A 15,673-nucleotide genomic window follows, 5' to 3' on the forward strand; every position below is an offset into this window, starting at 1 on the left:
TATGATTTTTGTGGTTCATGCTGTGGCCACAGACATGTGATCTGATGGTGAATTTGGGGTGACCCAATGCAAAAATCCTGAGGATCCATGTGGATCCGTGCTTTGTAACCACGTTTTTGCACCATTGCGGCCCCACGCAACAGTGGGTGCGTGATTTTTTGGGTGCAGACTGTAGCCATGGACATGCTATGTGATCTAGGGGTGAATTTGGGGTGACCCAATGTAAAAATCCTGAGGATCCATGGGCTTTTACCTCCCCGCTCCCAGGCAGCCTCCTTTATTGCATTCCTTATCTCTCTTCCGATCCCACCGATCAGCTGCTTCCTTTCAACACTCCCTTCCCTTGTTTGCCTTAGTGTCTTTTCCTTAGCTGGAGCAGTTTTTTGCTCCTCCTTTTCTTCTAATTTCTCTCCTTATTGCTTTAGTCTCCCTGTTTCCCCACTTTGCAAGTTTGCTCCCCCCCTCCCAGGCAGCCTCCTTTATCTCTAGCATCCCTTATCTCTCTCCCCGATCGGCAAACGATCAGCAGCTTTGTTTCAACACCCACTTCCCTCTTTCAAAAAAAGAAAAGAAAAGTGCATGATCTGCTTTTTGCCCGTGGGCAATTTGGCTCCAGGGACCATGTATTCGCTCCATAAGATGCACAGGCATTTCCCCTTACTTTTTAGGAAGAAAAAAGTGCGTCTTGTGGAGCGAAAAATACGGTACTTGGAAGTGAGCTCCATTGAACTTACTTCTGAGTGAAATGCCTAGGATTGAAACAAATGCTGTGCATTCAAAAAAATCTATAATAGCAATGATCAGAAATGAGGGTAAGGTGGTCTTAGGCTGAGTCAGACCACTTGTGCCTCCTTCAATATGCAACCCTTTCCCAAAATCTCAGAAGCTTTTCCTCATCTTTGGAGGAGAGCCATAGCTTAGCTGTAAGCGCATCTGCTCTGCATGCAGACAATCCCATGTTCAGGGCCAAGCAGCTCCTGGGCTGGCAGAGAGGCCTTCTCAAATGTTGAGCTGCTGCCATGGCTGAACCAATGGTCTGACTCTGTATAAGGCAATTTCCTATATTCCTGTGTCTTTCCTGCTAATACCCTTTCTAGTGGAAATGGCTGACACATTCTGAATGTAAAGCATGCATTCTCCTGCGAAGCTACAGCCACTTCCTGAGTGCACCTCACATGCCTGATTTGACCGACCTGAGGGCCCATCTCTTTGCTGTCCAGGTGACTGCCGCTTCTACAGTGGGAATGAGGACAGTGAGGAGGGAGAGGCAGAAGATGCGATCGATGGTGGAGAAGCAGAGTGCTATGCGAGGGTAAGGGCACCTGGGAATGGACTTTCTTCCATGTTAGCACTGGGAGCTCATTTATATATCACGCTGGGCCTTCTGGAATGAAGATATTACTCCTTTTTCTCTGGGAAAAGGTGATCTTTCTGCTTTTGATTTCTGATATAAATCTCATTTCCTGTGGAGTCATTTATTGGAGCCCTCTTGCCTCAAGCTGGCTTCTGGGTGATGTTGTCTCATTTCTGTGCTCACAGGCTCTAGGAAGAATCTAAATTATACCTCTGCATCCACTGAAAATGTAAAAAAAGGAAACCCACCATTTTGCCCTTCTATAACCATTTGTATGGAGTGTGCAAAAGCTGTTGAATGAATGACCGAGTGTTAGCCAATAAAAGTTGAATGATCTTGAGTCATGGACCTAGGCATGAGCCCAGTAGGATAGCCTCACCCATATAAATGATTTATTTTAGCAAGAATTGTTATTTAGGTTAGGGAAAAATTCTCACTGAAATCTTAAATCCTCAGATTCAGATCTTTAACTTCAGCTTTGGCATTTCAGTATATGTACAGTGGTACCTCGGGTTAAATACGCTTCAGGTTACATACACTTCAGGTTACAGACTCCGCTAACCCAGAAATAGTGCTTCAGGTTAAGAACTTTGCTTCAGGATGAGAACAGAAATCGTGCAGCGGCAGTACAGCAGCAGCGGGAGGCCCCATTAGCTAAAGTGGTGCTTCAGGTTAAGAACAGTTTCAGGTTAAGAATGGACCTCCGGAACGAATTAAATACTTAACCCGAGGTACCACTGTATAAGGAAATCAACATTTGAATAAATTCCAAATTCAGAGTGCAGAATCCTGGATCGGAATGTTTTTGTTTGAACTCATTTCTGCCCTTTTGGGGGAAGTAAATTGTTTTCAAAAGAGTGTTTGCATGTTTTCTATATAAATCTATATGGAATAGCTCTCAGCTGCCCCTGTTCCTTATTGACCTGAAAAGCATCCCATTAGGAGAGAACAGCAGGGCTGGACTTGAACTCTGGCATAGAACTAGGGAACTGTGAGGAAAATCCCCTGCAGAGCACTGTGTGGAAAGTAGCAAGATGGTTACAGTACTAACCTTTCCAAGAGACCTGTGAAAATATTTCTCTATCAACTGTATTTACAATGGACTCTGGTTCCTTAAACTCTCTCTGCTTTCTAAGATGCGCAAGACCAAGCGTCTGCTGTCTGTCCATCCCTTTGATTTTGAAATGGACTCAGAATATTCTTCTCAATCTCGCCGGCAGTCTGCGCAACTCTCTCCTGGGAATGAAGGTCTTCAGGTATTACGGTGGCGGGCATGCCTTCCTGCTCGCTTGCATCGTCCTTGGCACCTCAGAATTCCTCCCCTCCCTCATTCTTCTCATTTTCTTGACCTTTGCTAGCCCAGCTTGTTGTATAAGCATTTTTGTCTGCCCTGTGAAATGTATTAGTGAAAGCTACAAGTTGGAAATAGGCTAGAAAGTGAGAGAGCAGAAACACAACGGCAGTAAAACATCAGGTATTACATAGAAAGCTTCATACAGTCCTATTCATGCTTTTGGTAAGCTGTTTAGGATCTCCTTATGTTAACTCAAGCACAACACTTCAGTGTAGAGCCTAGGACTTGCCGATCAGAAGGTCGGCGGTTCAAATCCCCGCAACAGGGTGAGCTCCCATTACTCCTGCCAACCTAGCAGTTCGAAAGTACGTCAAAGTGCAAGTAGATAAATAGGTACCACTCTGGCGGGAAGGTAAATGGTGTTTCCGTGTGCTGCTCTGGTTCGCCAGAAGAGGCTTAGTCATGCTGGCCATATGACCCGGAAGCTGTACGCCAGCTCCCTCAGCCAATAAAGTGAGATGAGCGCCGCAACCCCAGAGTTGGTCACGACTCGACCTAATGGTCAGAGGTCCCTTTACCTTTACCTTTAACTTTGAGACATGAAGTGGGAATTACTATTTTTCCTCTTGGCAGCTACCAGACTGACTGTGGCTGCACATTGGAAACCTCCTCCTCCTCCTCTGCAAGCCCTCTCAGAGTTTCCCACTCACCATCGTGATTTGGGGGGTGTGCATGCAAAAAAAGAACACTTCAATCAGGTGTGGTATCAATTCACCACATATATAACCAACACTGAGGAAGTGCCCGTCCTCCAGACACTTACCTGTCAATGAGAGATCAAACTGCCTCCTTGTCGACGCTGATGGGCACTGTTTCTTCTTAGAGCTTTGCGGGATTTCCCGGTGCCAAGGAAGACCCCTCCCAGAGGGAATCAATGATTGCCGAAGCTGACCTGGCGGCAACGTTCCACCACCTCCTGCAGGAGCAGGGGCAGCACCTGCCGGCCCCCGAACAGGAGTTCAGCACCGAAGTTCGGCTGACCGTCAACTCACAGCCTAAAAGCCTCGAGAGAACTCCCAAGGCTGGTAGGTTCTCCTGTAGCCAAACACCCGAGGAAATGTCTTCTCAGCGCTGTTTATTTTAAGAAGAGCTAAAATATTAAATGTACAGCCTTTTGTAGATTTCTGTCTTTTAGAGTGAATCTAATTTACATGCAAAAATCACGTATCTCAGAGGATACAGTAGGTGACCAGGCATATCCCTAGCAAATGGTTGCAGAACAACATGGATCTTTCTTGCCGAATCTTTCCTGCCAAAGTGGAACAAATATCACACTAATATGTTATTAAAAATGAGCCCTGCTGCAATGGACTATGTGAACTTCTTTTGAATTTTCAGATCATTGCTGTAGTTATGATTTATTCTCATTTACACAAATATATTTGACTAGAAGACCAGGAGGAACATGGTTCTCCAAGAGTCAAACATGATTTCTGTAATGATACTTAGCAACAGCAAACCCTCAGTGCCACCCTGCCAAAATGGTGGAAAAAAACAAAAGAACCCCCGCCCTGCCAATATTATATATAATCAATATATATAATCAATATATTAAAATAAAAAGGAAAGATGTTACACTAAAGCCTCTTTCTGAAGACACTTCAGATATTACTTGAAATTATCAATTGGAGTGAGAGAGAAACAAATTTGTATTATTATTTTTAAAATTGCATTTTGAAATGGTTATACTGTTACTGTGAACCATTCCTCCGCTGTGCTATCAGCCACTGAGCTTGGCGAAGAAGAGGGAGGTGTCAGGGCCACAAGGCCTGGGATAATAAGTTGGTGGCCCCCAGGATAAAGGACAAGCCACGCTTCTCAGGCCAAAACTGCCCCTGTGCTGTCCGTACTTCAGACTGTGGGGAACTACATGATGAAATATTCCCTTCATGAAAAGAAATTCCTAAACTGATATGACAAGAGCAGCTTCCTTTTGGCTAGCGTGCATCATGTTTCCTATGCACAGGAGCTGTTTAATTCACATCATTCCTCCTAATAGCAAAAGTGGCTGGTTAAGAGTCTGACAGCCTGCAAGTGAAATGGGACCTCCCAAAAATAAGGGTGTGGCACCCAAACACTTGGGGGAGCACTTCTCCCTAAAGTAAAATGTTAATAATAAGTTTAAAATAATGGAACAAGAAGAAGAAGCAAACCACCAAGCCCATCCTAAGAAGGATGAACCAGTGTGGTGTAGTGATTAAGAGCAGTGGACTCATAATCTGGTGAACTGGGTTCGATTCCCTGTTCCTCCACATGGAGCTGCTGGGTGACCTTGGGCCAGTCACACTTCTCTAAAGTCTCTCAGCCCCACTCACCTCACAAAGTGTTTGTTTTGGGGGAGGAAGGGAAAGGACAATGTTAGTTGCTTTGAGATGCCTTCGGGTAGTGATAAAGCGGTATATCAAATCCAAACTCCTCCTCTTCTTCTTCTTCTTCTTCTTCTTCTTCTTCTTCTTCTTCTTCTTCCTCTTCCTCTTCCCCTTCTCCTTCTCCTTCTCCTTCTCCTTCTCCTTCTCCTTCAAGTTTCCTGGCATGTATGTAATGTTGAGTAGTATTTTGTTTTGCAGAGGGGAGAGGAAGCAATGACAGACGGAGTGATACTTGGAGTATAAATTGTAGGGGAATTGGTAAGCCCCTGATAATTTATACACTAAGTACAGTGGTACCTCTGGTTGCGAACGGGATCCGTTCCGGAGGCCCATTCGCAACCTGAGCAGAACGCAACCTGCGTCTGCGCAGCTCGCGATTCGCCGCTTCTGCGCATGACGTCATTTTGAGCATCTGCGCATGCGTGAGCGGTGAAACCTGGAAGTAACCCTGGAAGTAACCTGAAGCAAACGTAACAAGAGGTATGACTGTATCCTGGAGGGGGATTAGGATTGTGGGGATGGTAGCTGTGAGGTGAAAGAACTCCAGTTCCTGCATTTCCCTTTCCCACTCTCTGGAACTCCCCGTCCCCACGGCTGAAATGGTGAATTCTAGCAAACCAGCTCCAAGCCTGACCCCAAGCCCAGTTGGAAGAGACCTCAAGTCCTCCCCCCTCCCCCTCATGGTTTAAGGCTGGCTAGAACTTTGAGGCTGCCACACCAGCAATTGTTGCAGGTCTATAAACTGTACACACCCCCCCCTCATGTGGCAGTGCATTCAATTCAGTCTTCAAGTCATAAATGGTACAGACAAGACAAGTTGGCCCACACAATAAGCTCTTGATCTGGAGTGGATTTCTAGAAGGGCAATTGGAATGAATTCATCGCACAGACACTCCAAAAGCATAAGCCCAAGCCATCGGCAACAGCCTACAGTTCTGGCAGATGGAAGACCTTCTTTCTTGGCACTTGGGGGTGGCACATTGATTTACGCCTTTCGGCAAGGTGCAGAACGCCATGCAGCAGGACGCAGATAGCTCTTCTTCCTAGGCTCACATTGCCCACCAGAGGTTTGCATTTTAAGTGAACTTATTGTAAAATTGTCTATGGAAATGGATCCCAGTCCAGTTACTCTCAGAAGGTTTTGTTGTGCCGCAGGGTTCAGTGCTTTACAGTTACTATAAATACCTGGAAAATGTGATTATTGGAAACTAAATTATCCCTAATGTGGTTTCTCTTAACAAGGTAACAAAACGGAAAAGTGCATGGTGCAGAGATTAGACACCTGCAGCCTCTCAAATGCTGCTCAGCGTGTTCCTCATTTGTTGGTTAGGTAATGCTGCTCAGAGTTCAAAGGCAGGCAACAAACCAGGGCTGAGCTACTGTGGAAAATACGGGGACAAAACTCCAGAACTGGTGACAAGAGCCTTCCCCTTGTAGTCACAGAGGATCTAAGCAAACTTGAGAAGGGTCCTCTAGAGTGTGATGTATTTGGAGAGTTTTGCATAGGGCAGCAGGAGTTTCTGTGAGCCTGGTCTCCTGTCTCTTAGCATGGGGGGTTGGGAACCAATGAATGGAGAGGAGTCATTGCCCAGTGAGTGGACTGCGTGCTTCACAGCATTTATCTAAGCACTGTTTCCCCAATAAACATTACCCTCCCTCCCAATCCAAAAAGTGGCTTTTTGCTCCACGAGAGAAAACTTTGAGGTACATGTAACTTTCTCTTAAAAGGTCAAATTGCCAACGGAGGTGGGAAAGCACAGGGACAGGGTTAAGCCTTCCCCCACTCTTGCAAACTTTTAAAGAAATAGATAATCTGATCACATACCTCTTTCATCTAGTTTGCCCCTGAAATAATGACCACACTTTTCACATATTTTGATTTTTCTGGGTTGAAAACTGGCAAGCAACAAGCACCTGGCTATAGAAATATTCTATTCCTTGCAATTAATTTGCTTCCAGCTTTTGATTTGTTTAGGGAAGTTTTTAATGTGTGATGTTTTATTGTGCTTTTAAATCTGTTGGGAGCCAGCCAGATGGGCGGGGTATAAATAAATAAATTATTATTATTATTATTATTATTATTATTATTATTATTATTATTATTTCCCCTGTTTTTGTAAACATATCTGAGGCCAAAGTGAATAAATTGAAACTTCCTCCAGAAAGTTTCAGAAATTAGTAATCTCGCTCAGATTGCCCTGAAACACGAGGTTTGAGTTTTGAGTCTATTGCTCTGAATCCCAGCCTTGTTCTGTTCCCAAAGGCCGTCCTTGCAATGAGCTGCATCCATCCCAGTACTCAGCTGATCTGGACACTTCCGAGGAAGACATGGAGGGAGCGCAGAAGACCCTTGTCTATCAGCCCCACCACACAAAACGCAGGAGCCGAGCCTCATCCCAGGAGAACATAAATCCACCTGGAAATCAGGTAAATAAGGAATTGGACACCGTCCTTCAAAGCGTCCGCCCCTGAAGTAAGGCAAGAGCTGGGGTTTAGGGGTGATTCTGGGCTCAGAGTAAGAATCTATGTCCAGGAGCAAACTAGAGACTAAGGTTGACTGACACAGAGAGAACACAAGATTGCAAGAATCAAATGCCTGCAAAACAAAATGTTTTTATATTTTTCCTGTTCAAGGTTTCAGAGAAAGCATGCTGCAAAACAAGGAAACTTACTTCCCTTCCTCTTTGATGTGTCTAAACGGACATGAAATTATAGGCTGTAGCGCTATCCCATTCACCCACTGTTAATCTTGTGGCATTTTATGTTCATTAATTGGTTGAATTTTGGTTTCAAGGCATGTGTTTTAAATGCATAGGATTCAATGGATTTCTTTTGGAGCACAAAACAGAACAACCTCTGTTGATGAGTTGTAAAGTGCTTGAAGTCTTACCTGCAGGATCAATGCTGCTTTATCCATCTCTGAAAAGCTGCAAGCAGAAATGTACCACTTTTTTAAAAAAGTAATATTTATTAAGGTTTTAAGGGTTACAAAAAACAAAAGTAAAAATGCCATATTAAACAAAATCAAAACAACACATCACAATAAGTAAAAGAAAAAAGAAAAAAAAGAAAAACAGAAAAACAGAAAAATACAAACAATTAAAAAAACACAACAAATCTTCCCATAACTTATCTTTCATTTGCTTGTTTCCTTGACCTCCTCACACCTCCCTTTTTTGTATTCTAGTTCAGTTAGCTATTTCAGCAAATCCTTTCCATCTTTCCCAATTTTTGTCCTGTAATTTATCTTAATATTAATATAACTTTACTTTCCCTCCTTTCACCAATTAACAGTCTGTTTTTTTCTAAACCTTTATAACATTTCTGCTAAAGCCACATAACTTCATTCCAACATCCTTCTAACATTCATTAATTTTACAATGTTTCTGTAGACAGTCTTTAAATTTCTTCCAATCTTCCTCCACCGACACTTCTCCCTGGTCTCGGATTCTGCCAGTCATTTCTGCCAGTTCCATGTAGTCCATCACCTTCATCTGCCATTCTTCCCGGTAGTACCACTTTTAATGAAACGGCAGAAGGTTCTGATTGTCACTCAAACTGGAGATGAGAATACAATTTAGAGAAAGCATTCGTGATCTAACTGATCTCTTTCTACAGTTGTTCTAAGTTTCTGCAACAAGACCAAGAATCTTATGGCCTTTTTTTTCTTCCTGTAGACCATAGCTTCCCAGTTCTTCCACCCCATTGTATAGTTCTCTTTCTCCTTATTTTTATTGGCTTTTTAAAGCTTTTCTATCTCATTCCAGAACAACTGGAAGGAGAAATAGTTTAAGAAAAATACATTGATTAAAAAACAACAACCAAAACTATGGCTATACAATTTGGGTGAAATAGGTTTTTACCCCATCTATCCAAAAAATAGTTTGGTAAGATTAAAAAGGAATTACTTTCACTGGTTTTCCAGACCAGTAGATTCATTGGTCTTTTGTAAAAAAATAAAATAAAAAAAATTACAAGCCTCCTCCCTGTTCCCCTTTAAGTTTTGAGTAAAAGGGATTTTGACAGGTGAGTAGCCCTTCCCATTTATCAAATTTGGCCCACGAAGCAGTTCCTGGTAAGGATCTGGCCCATTGTCAGGGTCCTTGTGTGGATGGATGGGGTGAACTGCAGAACCCCAATTCATTTACACTCCCGCAACTGAGAGCGTTGAAAGTGCCTACCCGGGTCCCTTAATTATTTGTCTGCAAGTCACATGAGAAGCCAGATTCTCTCCTCCAAGAACATTTCCCCTTGAATCCAACTGTTTATAGCTGAAGTTATTGGAGGCCGTGAATTTTTAATTATTTTTCCAGTTTACAACCAAGCAATTCAATTCATTCAGACATTCAAATCTCAGTGAAAGTTTTACTTAAGACTCAGTTCTGTTTCACACTGTGAAAACTTGAGACCAGTTCCAGCATAGCGTCTTATTCATTAGTTTGATTGCACATTAAATGTGTACATCTTAATGCTTATCCACAATTGCTTCCAAGTTCTGAACTGGAATCTGGAGTTCAGAAAAGCCATGAAGACATCTGGGGCTTTAAGACCAGTGTGAACTGAATTCTGGAGCCAAGGACCAGGGAAAGTACCTCACATCTCCAACAGTTAACATTATACCCGTGGGAGTTGTCTTGACTATGGTGGGATTAATCCACTGCCAATTTGCCATGGTCCCAGTCCTGATCCCCTTTGCTATTTAGAGCTGGTGGGTTACCTTTTTTGGCCTGAGTGCCACATTCATCATTGGACAGCCCTCTGGTGGCTCAGGGGCGACATTTGGTGTGGTCACCTTATTGCAGATATTAATATTGCACAGCTTGAAGCAACTGGATGCATAAGAACCTGACTCCTTTTGGAACAAAACATTGTCCAGACCCACAAATATTGTTCAAAGCTTTACTAACCAGAACTTCTTCAAAACAGGTACAAAAAACATGGAAGATACATCTACATAATACCATAAGACATACGCCCGTCCAAGGCATAGGTTCATCTTCTTAGAAATAAAATAACTTATAACCAGAGTTGACAAACATAGCTCTCTGTCACACACATAGCCTGAGCTCCTGTTACACTTCCCTCTCCCACGGAGCCTGGAAACAAAGAAAAACTCTTCCAAGATGGCGAATTTGCAATTGAATGCCTTCATCAAAGTTAAACCCTCAGTTAATTATCAACTAGTTAGAGCTCTCAGGATGCAGCCATGGCAAATCTCCAGTGTTAGCAAGGTGCATTCAGACATTCTCAATTTCAGAGTCAATTAAGCCATTATACTTACACCTACTCACAACTCTCCCCCCCCCCAGCCCTCCACCTTCAGCTGCTCTGGCAGCAATTCCCTCTCTCTACTCAATTGATGAGGGAGATGCTCCCCAGCTGGCCTCTGGGCTTTCTCTGCCCGCCATCCTGACACGTCTACTTTATTTTTTCATTTTTGCCACCACCACCAAAATCAGGGAGGTCCTTGGCTGGGCCAGAGCCTTGGCTCAGGTTTAGCCACCTCAGATTTAGAGTGCATTGGGATGGGGAGATTCACAGAAGCTGGGGCTGTGTTTTGCCCTGTTCAGCTATATTTTCATCTGTGAAGCACAGATGTTATGGCCTACTTTTGCTTCTACTTTCCTGGAAATAAGCAGCAACATGTTGTCCCAGAACTAGTTCTCATAGTCTACCACTGAATGCTAAGTAACTAATACCGAGGAACAGGCCCTTCCATCTTTGTTACTTTTCTTGCTGAGAAACACACTGCATTTTATCTTTCCTTTAACAATTCGGCTCTTTTCTTTTGGCGTCATTGATTTTTACAGACATTCCCACCTTTTGAAAGCCATCCATTTCACAGCCTTTTATGGTTTTCTGTTGGCTGCCAATGGCTTCCCCCACACTAGGCATCTTGAAATTGATCTCACCAGGGCTCTTGGATCAGGGACAAATCTTGGAGTGGGGCATCTAACCATCAAGAACTCTCTCTTCAGTGCTTCCTCCAAGTGTCCAAATCACAGCAGAGCTCGGTCACAGTGACTTGTCACTTGCTAGTCTGACTGATGCAACTGAGTTGTTATTTTTCTCTGTAAAATGAGATTTATTATCTCTTTACCCAAGACCCTTGAGCTACTCGGGAAAACACATGCTGATTCTGCAAAAAGTTAATTATACTCAGATACAGTAAGCATTTAGAGTTCGTAACAAAACAAAAAAATGAGCAAATGAAAGCTACTTCTATTCCATAACTCTTAGATCTTCTCTTGTCTGAATTTGTTTTATCAAAGTAGCTACTATATGGTGGTCCTCTATAATCAGTAATCTCAGTTACTGAAAAGCTCATTTTGTACTTTTGTATATCTCAATTAGAGTGTTTCGCTATGAAAAGAGCAAGTAGTCTTTCACAATGGACATTCCCCATATACCAGGATTCATGTCTGTACCTTCTCGCAACTTCACTTTCCAGCAATGACAACTCGAAACATTTTTCAATCCAGAGCAGACACTAGCCAGCTTCTTGTCTGCTTTAGATTAGACTTCCACAGTTGACCTGGATTTGAAGTATGGAAAGGGTTCTTGTATTCTCTTGAATACTCGCCACCAGCACCACCTCAAATACAAATTGTGGCCATGACCCAGAAAAGCATGCAGTTATTTCTTCCTGTTCAAGCCACACACACCCCGTGCCATGTGGAAAACTCCTTTTGGAAAGGATGAGACATTTGAAAGGGACTTGTACCCTGAGCCAGGCTTGCCCCAGTGCTTGGATTTGCCTAAAAAGAGGTAGTTGGGTCTGAATTACTGACATTATAGCCAAAGCTGTTCTTAGTTTGGGTTTAACAACAGAAACACACACAATTCTTCAAGAAAGTACAGCAGGAATTCACAATGTGCAAATGCAAGGCACGTAAACAAATTTCATTTTCACAGAATCATAGAATTGGAATGCAGGAATAGGCAGCGGGCCCATGCAGGGTTCGAACCTGCAACCTTGGTGTTATCAGCACCACCCTCTAACCAACTGAGCTATCCAGGCTGAACTTAACTTGGTGTTATTTTTGTCATATATATTGTTAGCCTTTAAACAGGACACATCTTAAGAGGAATGTTTTTGGCATTAGCGTTGCCCTGAGATATTAAGATCCTTAGCACTGAGATTGTTTTAGCAGAGAGGATACAGCCTCATTTATACAGATATAGCACATGTGTCAGAAATGCCGTGCTTTAGTTCCAAATCTTTGTAGTCTGCTTTCGTCATGAACTCATTAAGCCTCACAATTGGGATTTATTAGGAAAGAGCCAAGCTTTCTTTAGCTGTAGAGATTCAAATACTGAGGTCTAATGAATTGTGCTGAGCTAAGGGGGTAATCCAATTATCCTAGCTACCTAAATGGCTTAGTCTTGGCCGTGATATAAGAGGTAAGGTGAGTGTAACCCTATTATTCCTGCCGTGTTCACAGTCGGGGGCAAATTCTGCGCTCTGGAGAGCCGTGCAATCCCTTTGACCTATGGGAGGATTTAGGTGGATGCAGAACACAAGAGCTGGTCTAAGCATGGTTTCAATTAGAACCAACTCCAGAACAGAATTTCATTCCTACAGGAAATTCCACTGTGTTTGAAATTTTGTTTCTGCTCCAAGGGAAAAATAGAATATCAGACTCAAAGTTCTGAGGTGTTTCAGTGTAGACAACAAAAATTGATCTGATTTTCTGTCATTGCTCACAGGGGATGTGCATTTTGTTTTGTTGTCCGGCAAATTTTTTATATACTTTAACATTTAAACAGCAGTAGGAGAAACAGCCTTACTTTAGATTGCCTCAACAAATATTTGCCAAACTTAAACTTTAACTAACCAACCTTCTCGGGCATTGCTTAAACAACCCCCAGATAGGCCCTTAAAACTAGGAAATTTTAAATAAATTTGTTAGGGTGGTTACAGCCACCTCCACATGATACTGAATCCCCTGCAGCCTCTTCCTCCCAGTCTGCTTGTGGGGGGGGGGGGCTCCAATCCAGCAGATTTCATGGGAAACTGAGGTGCAGGTGGAGGGACAGTCACCAAAAATGGCCTCCCCCCTTCCACTGATGGATGCACCTGGGCTTTCAGTCCCTGGAGGCTTTTAAGCACAGCTTGGCTGACCACCTTGTCCTGGATGCTTTAGCTGAGATTCCTGCATTGGTGAGGGTTGGACAACAGGACCCTCGTGGTCCCTTCCAACTCAAAGATTCTAGGATTCTGTGAAGGGACACCAACCAGATACCAACCTTAGCTTTTGCAACAGAAGACTTTTTGCTATTTTTGCTGCGACGGACTCACATGGCAGACTTTGGAATTTGACAGTTTTATCCTGCTTATTACGCAGCTCCCTGGCATAGCCCTTGAAGTGGTTTGCAACAACTTTCAAACAATAAACTGCAATTTTGTTGTTGTTTAATCGTTTAGTTGTGTCCGACTCTTCGTGACCCCATGGACCAGAGCACGCCAGGCACTCCTGTCTTCCACTGCCTCCCGCAGTTTGGTCAGACTCATGTTTTAGCTTCAAGAACACTGTCTAACCATCTCATCCTCTGTCGTCCCCTTCTCCTTGCGCCCTCCATCTTTCCCAACATCAGGGTCTTTTCCAGGGAGTTTTCTCTTCTCATAAGGTGGCCCAAGTATTGGAGCTTCAGCTTCACGATCTGTCCTTCCAGTGAGCACTCAGGGCTGATTTCCTTAAGAATGGAGAGGTTTGATCTTCTTGCAGTCCATGGGACTCTCAAGAGTCTCCTCCAGCACCATAATTCAAAAGCATCAATTCTTCGGCAATCAGCCTTCAATGCAATCTAACAATGCAAACAGCCATTACCTGAATCACAACACATTCGTGCAAAAAATATTTAGCAGCAACATCCACCCTCTGAAGAAGTAGCTGGTAATGAAAGCTAAACAATGATGAAGCCAGCTATCTCTTTTGTAATCACAGCAAAACAGCGAGAGGCGCCTATCCTGCAGATCTCAATGCACAGGCAAGCAGGTTTAGGCACTAAGATGCTAGGAGATGCTTACAGGGGTGGCAACTTGATTAGAATAGGGGGGCGGGTAAGCCCCGCTCCACATAATTGATCACAATACATGGTGCATGCGCACCATTTGAATGGCAGTGCCCATCAACTTGGGGTGTGTCCCTCTCAACTATTTTACTGGGGGGCAAAGGGACCTCGGCCCCTAGCAGTTGGCTTCTGCACCTCCGAATTGCATGAGGAGCTTCCGACAAAATGTTGCCGCATGGAGTGCTCAGGTGCTTCGGTCCAGCTGACCAGTCAATTGATTTTCAGATATACTCAGTGTCATTTCTGCTCTCCTTGGTTCCTTACCCCCCACCTCCCACCCCACAGCAGTCAAACAGCATTCTGTCCTCAGTCATCTCATTTGATAGCCCCCCCCCCAGCTTTCTTTCTGAAAACTTACGCAAACCTTGGGTTTTCCCCAAACTACCTATACCTGCCACTTGTTTGTGGGTGTGGCCCTTTTGGCTACCTAAGAATGGGCTCTCGGAGCAGGAGTCCACTAGCGTTATGTGCCAGTAAATGACCTATCCAGACAACGCATCATTTGTCTCATCTCTCCTTCGCATCCCTGTGCGTCTCTTCCTCTGTCCTTTCCCAGGATACACCATTCCTTTTCGTCTCCCAACTGGTTTCCCATTTTCCCTCCTCTCAGCAATTCAGCATTCAGGGTGATGGGGCAGGGTGTGCCAACACTCCTCACAAACCCACAAAGCTCCTTCTTGCACCACGTGAACCTCAGGTGATGCGGCCTCGGTGCGCATGAGGAGGGCTGTGTGAATGACCCTTATATGAACAGGAAAAAGGACCATGTATTTGGAGGAAAGCTGAGATAGGAATGAAGGAAGGGAAGCACTTCTCATAAGCTCGTTTGTTTTGATTCAAAACTGAAAAGGGGCTTTTAAAAATTAGTGGCTAAACTTAGGTGACTAGAATATTCTGACACAAGCTGAACTACAGAGGAGTTTCAGCCCCATGACTGTCATTTCCCCACAGCAGATGGAGGAGGAACCGGCCCATCCCAAAAGATCCCCACCAGCATGGACCACCCATTCCCTCTGCCACCCCTCCCCTCATCTCCTCTCCCAGCCCACAAGGGGAGATGTCTCTGGTCTTCATTCAGCCCTGGAAAGGGCTTAGAGAAATTACAGCCAGCAAATCCTAAACTGGAACCACGGCAGACAGAACTCACCTTTCTGATGCCCTTTAATCTGCTACAAATTCTCTTGTGCTAGACTTTACAAAGTATTTGTTTCTCTGGTTTTTCATCTGAGAGGTTGCCAGCTTCATCTGGTTAATTTGTCAAAAGATTTGATCAACGTTGTGCTTGCTTCTAGCTGGACTCGGTTGCTGAGAACTCACTTCAGAATTTCATGAAACATTGCCAGGCTGCATATTAAGATCCATTAGAAAATATTTTCAATTAAGGATATGGATTACAGCATTACTTTGACCCTAGCCAATTTTACAATCATCTTTCCCAGTGTGCTTCCATCTGCTATGCAGATCCATATGGTAAAAATTATTCATGAGGGAATTAATAAAATATGAGGCAATTAATCACAA

The 15,673-nt window shown here is 43.7% G+C and overlaps 1 protein-coding gene across 3 annotated transcripts in view; it reads left to right on the top strand.

The window, feature by feature from the left end:
- Positions 1 to 15,673, top strand: part of MLPH (melanophilin) — an 80,288-nt gene that overhangs the window by 34,786 nt on the left and 29,829 nt on the right. For all 3 annotated transcript variants that reach the window (XM_081921519.1, XM_081921517.1, XM_081921518.1), the window contains exons 6-9: positions 1,221 to 1,312; positions 2,491 to 2,610; positions 3,532 to 3,733; positions 7,341 to 7,504. In XM_081921519.1, the coding sequence (XP_081777645.1) occupies positions 1,221 to 1,312; positions 2,491 to 2,610; positions 3,532 to 3,733; positions 7,341 to 7,504 (578 nt within the window). The remainder of the gene's footprint in view (positions 1 to 1,220; positions 1,313 to 2,490; positions 2,611 to 3,531; positions 3,734 to 7,340; positions 7,505 to 15,673) is intronic.

Source organism: Podarcis melisellensis (genome assembly GCF_964234715.1).
Source record: "Podarcis melisellensis genome assembly, chromosome: 1".
NCBI classification, from domain to species: domain Eukaryota; kingdom Metazoa; phylum Chordata; class Lepidosauria; order Squamata; family Lacertidae; genus Podarcis; species Podarcis melisellensis.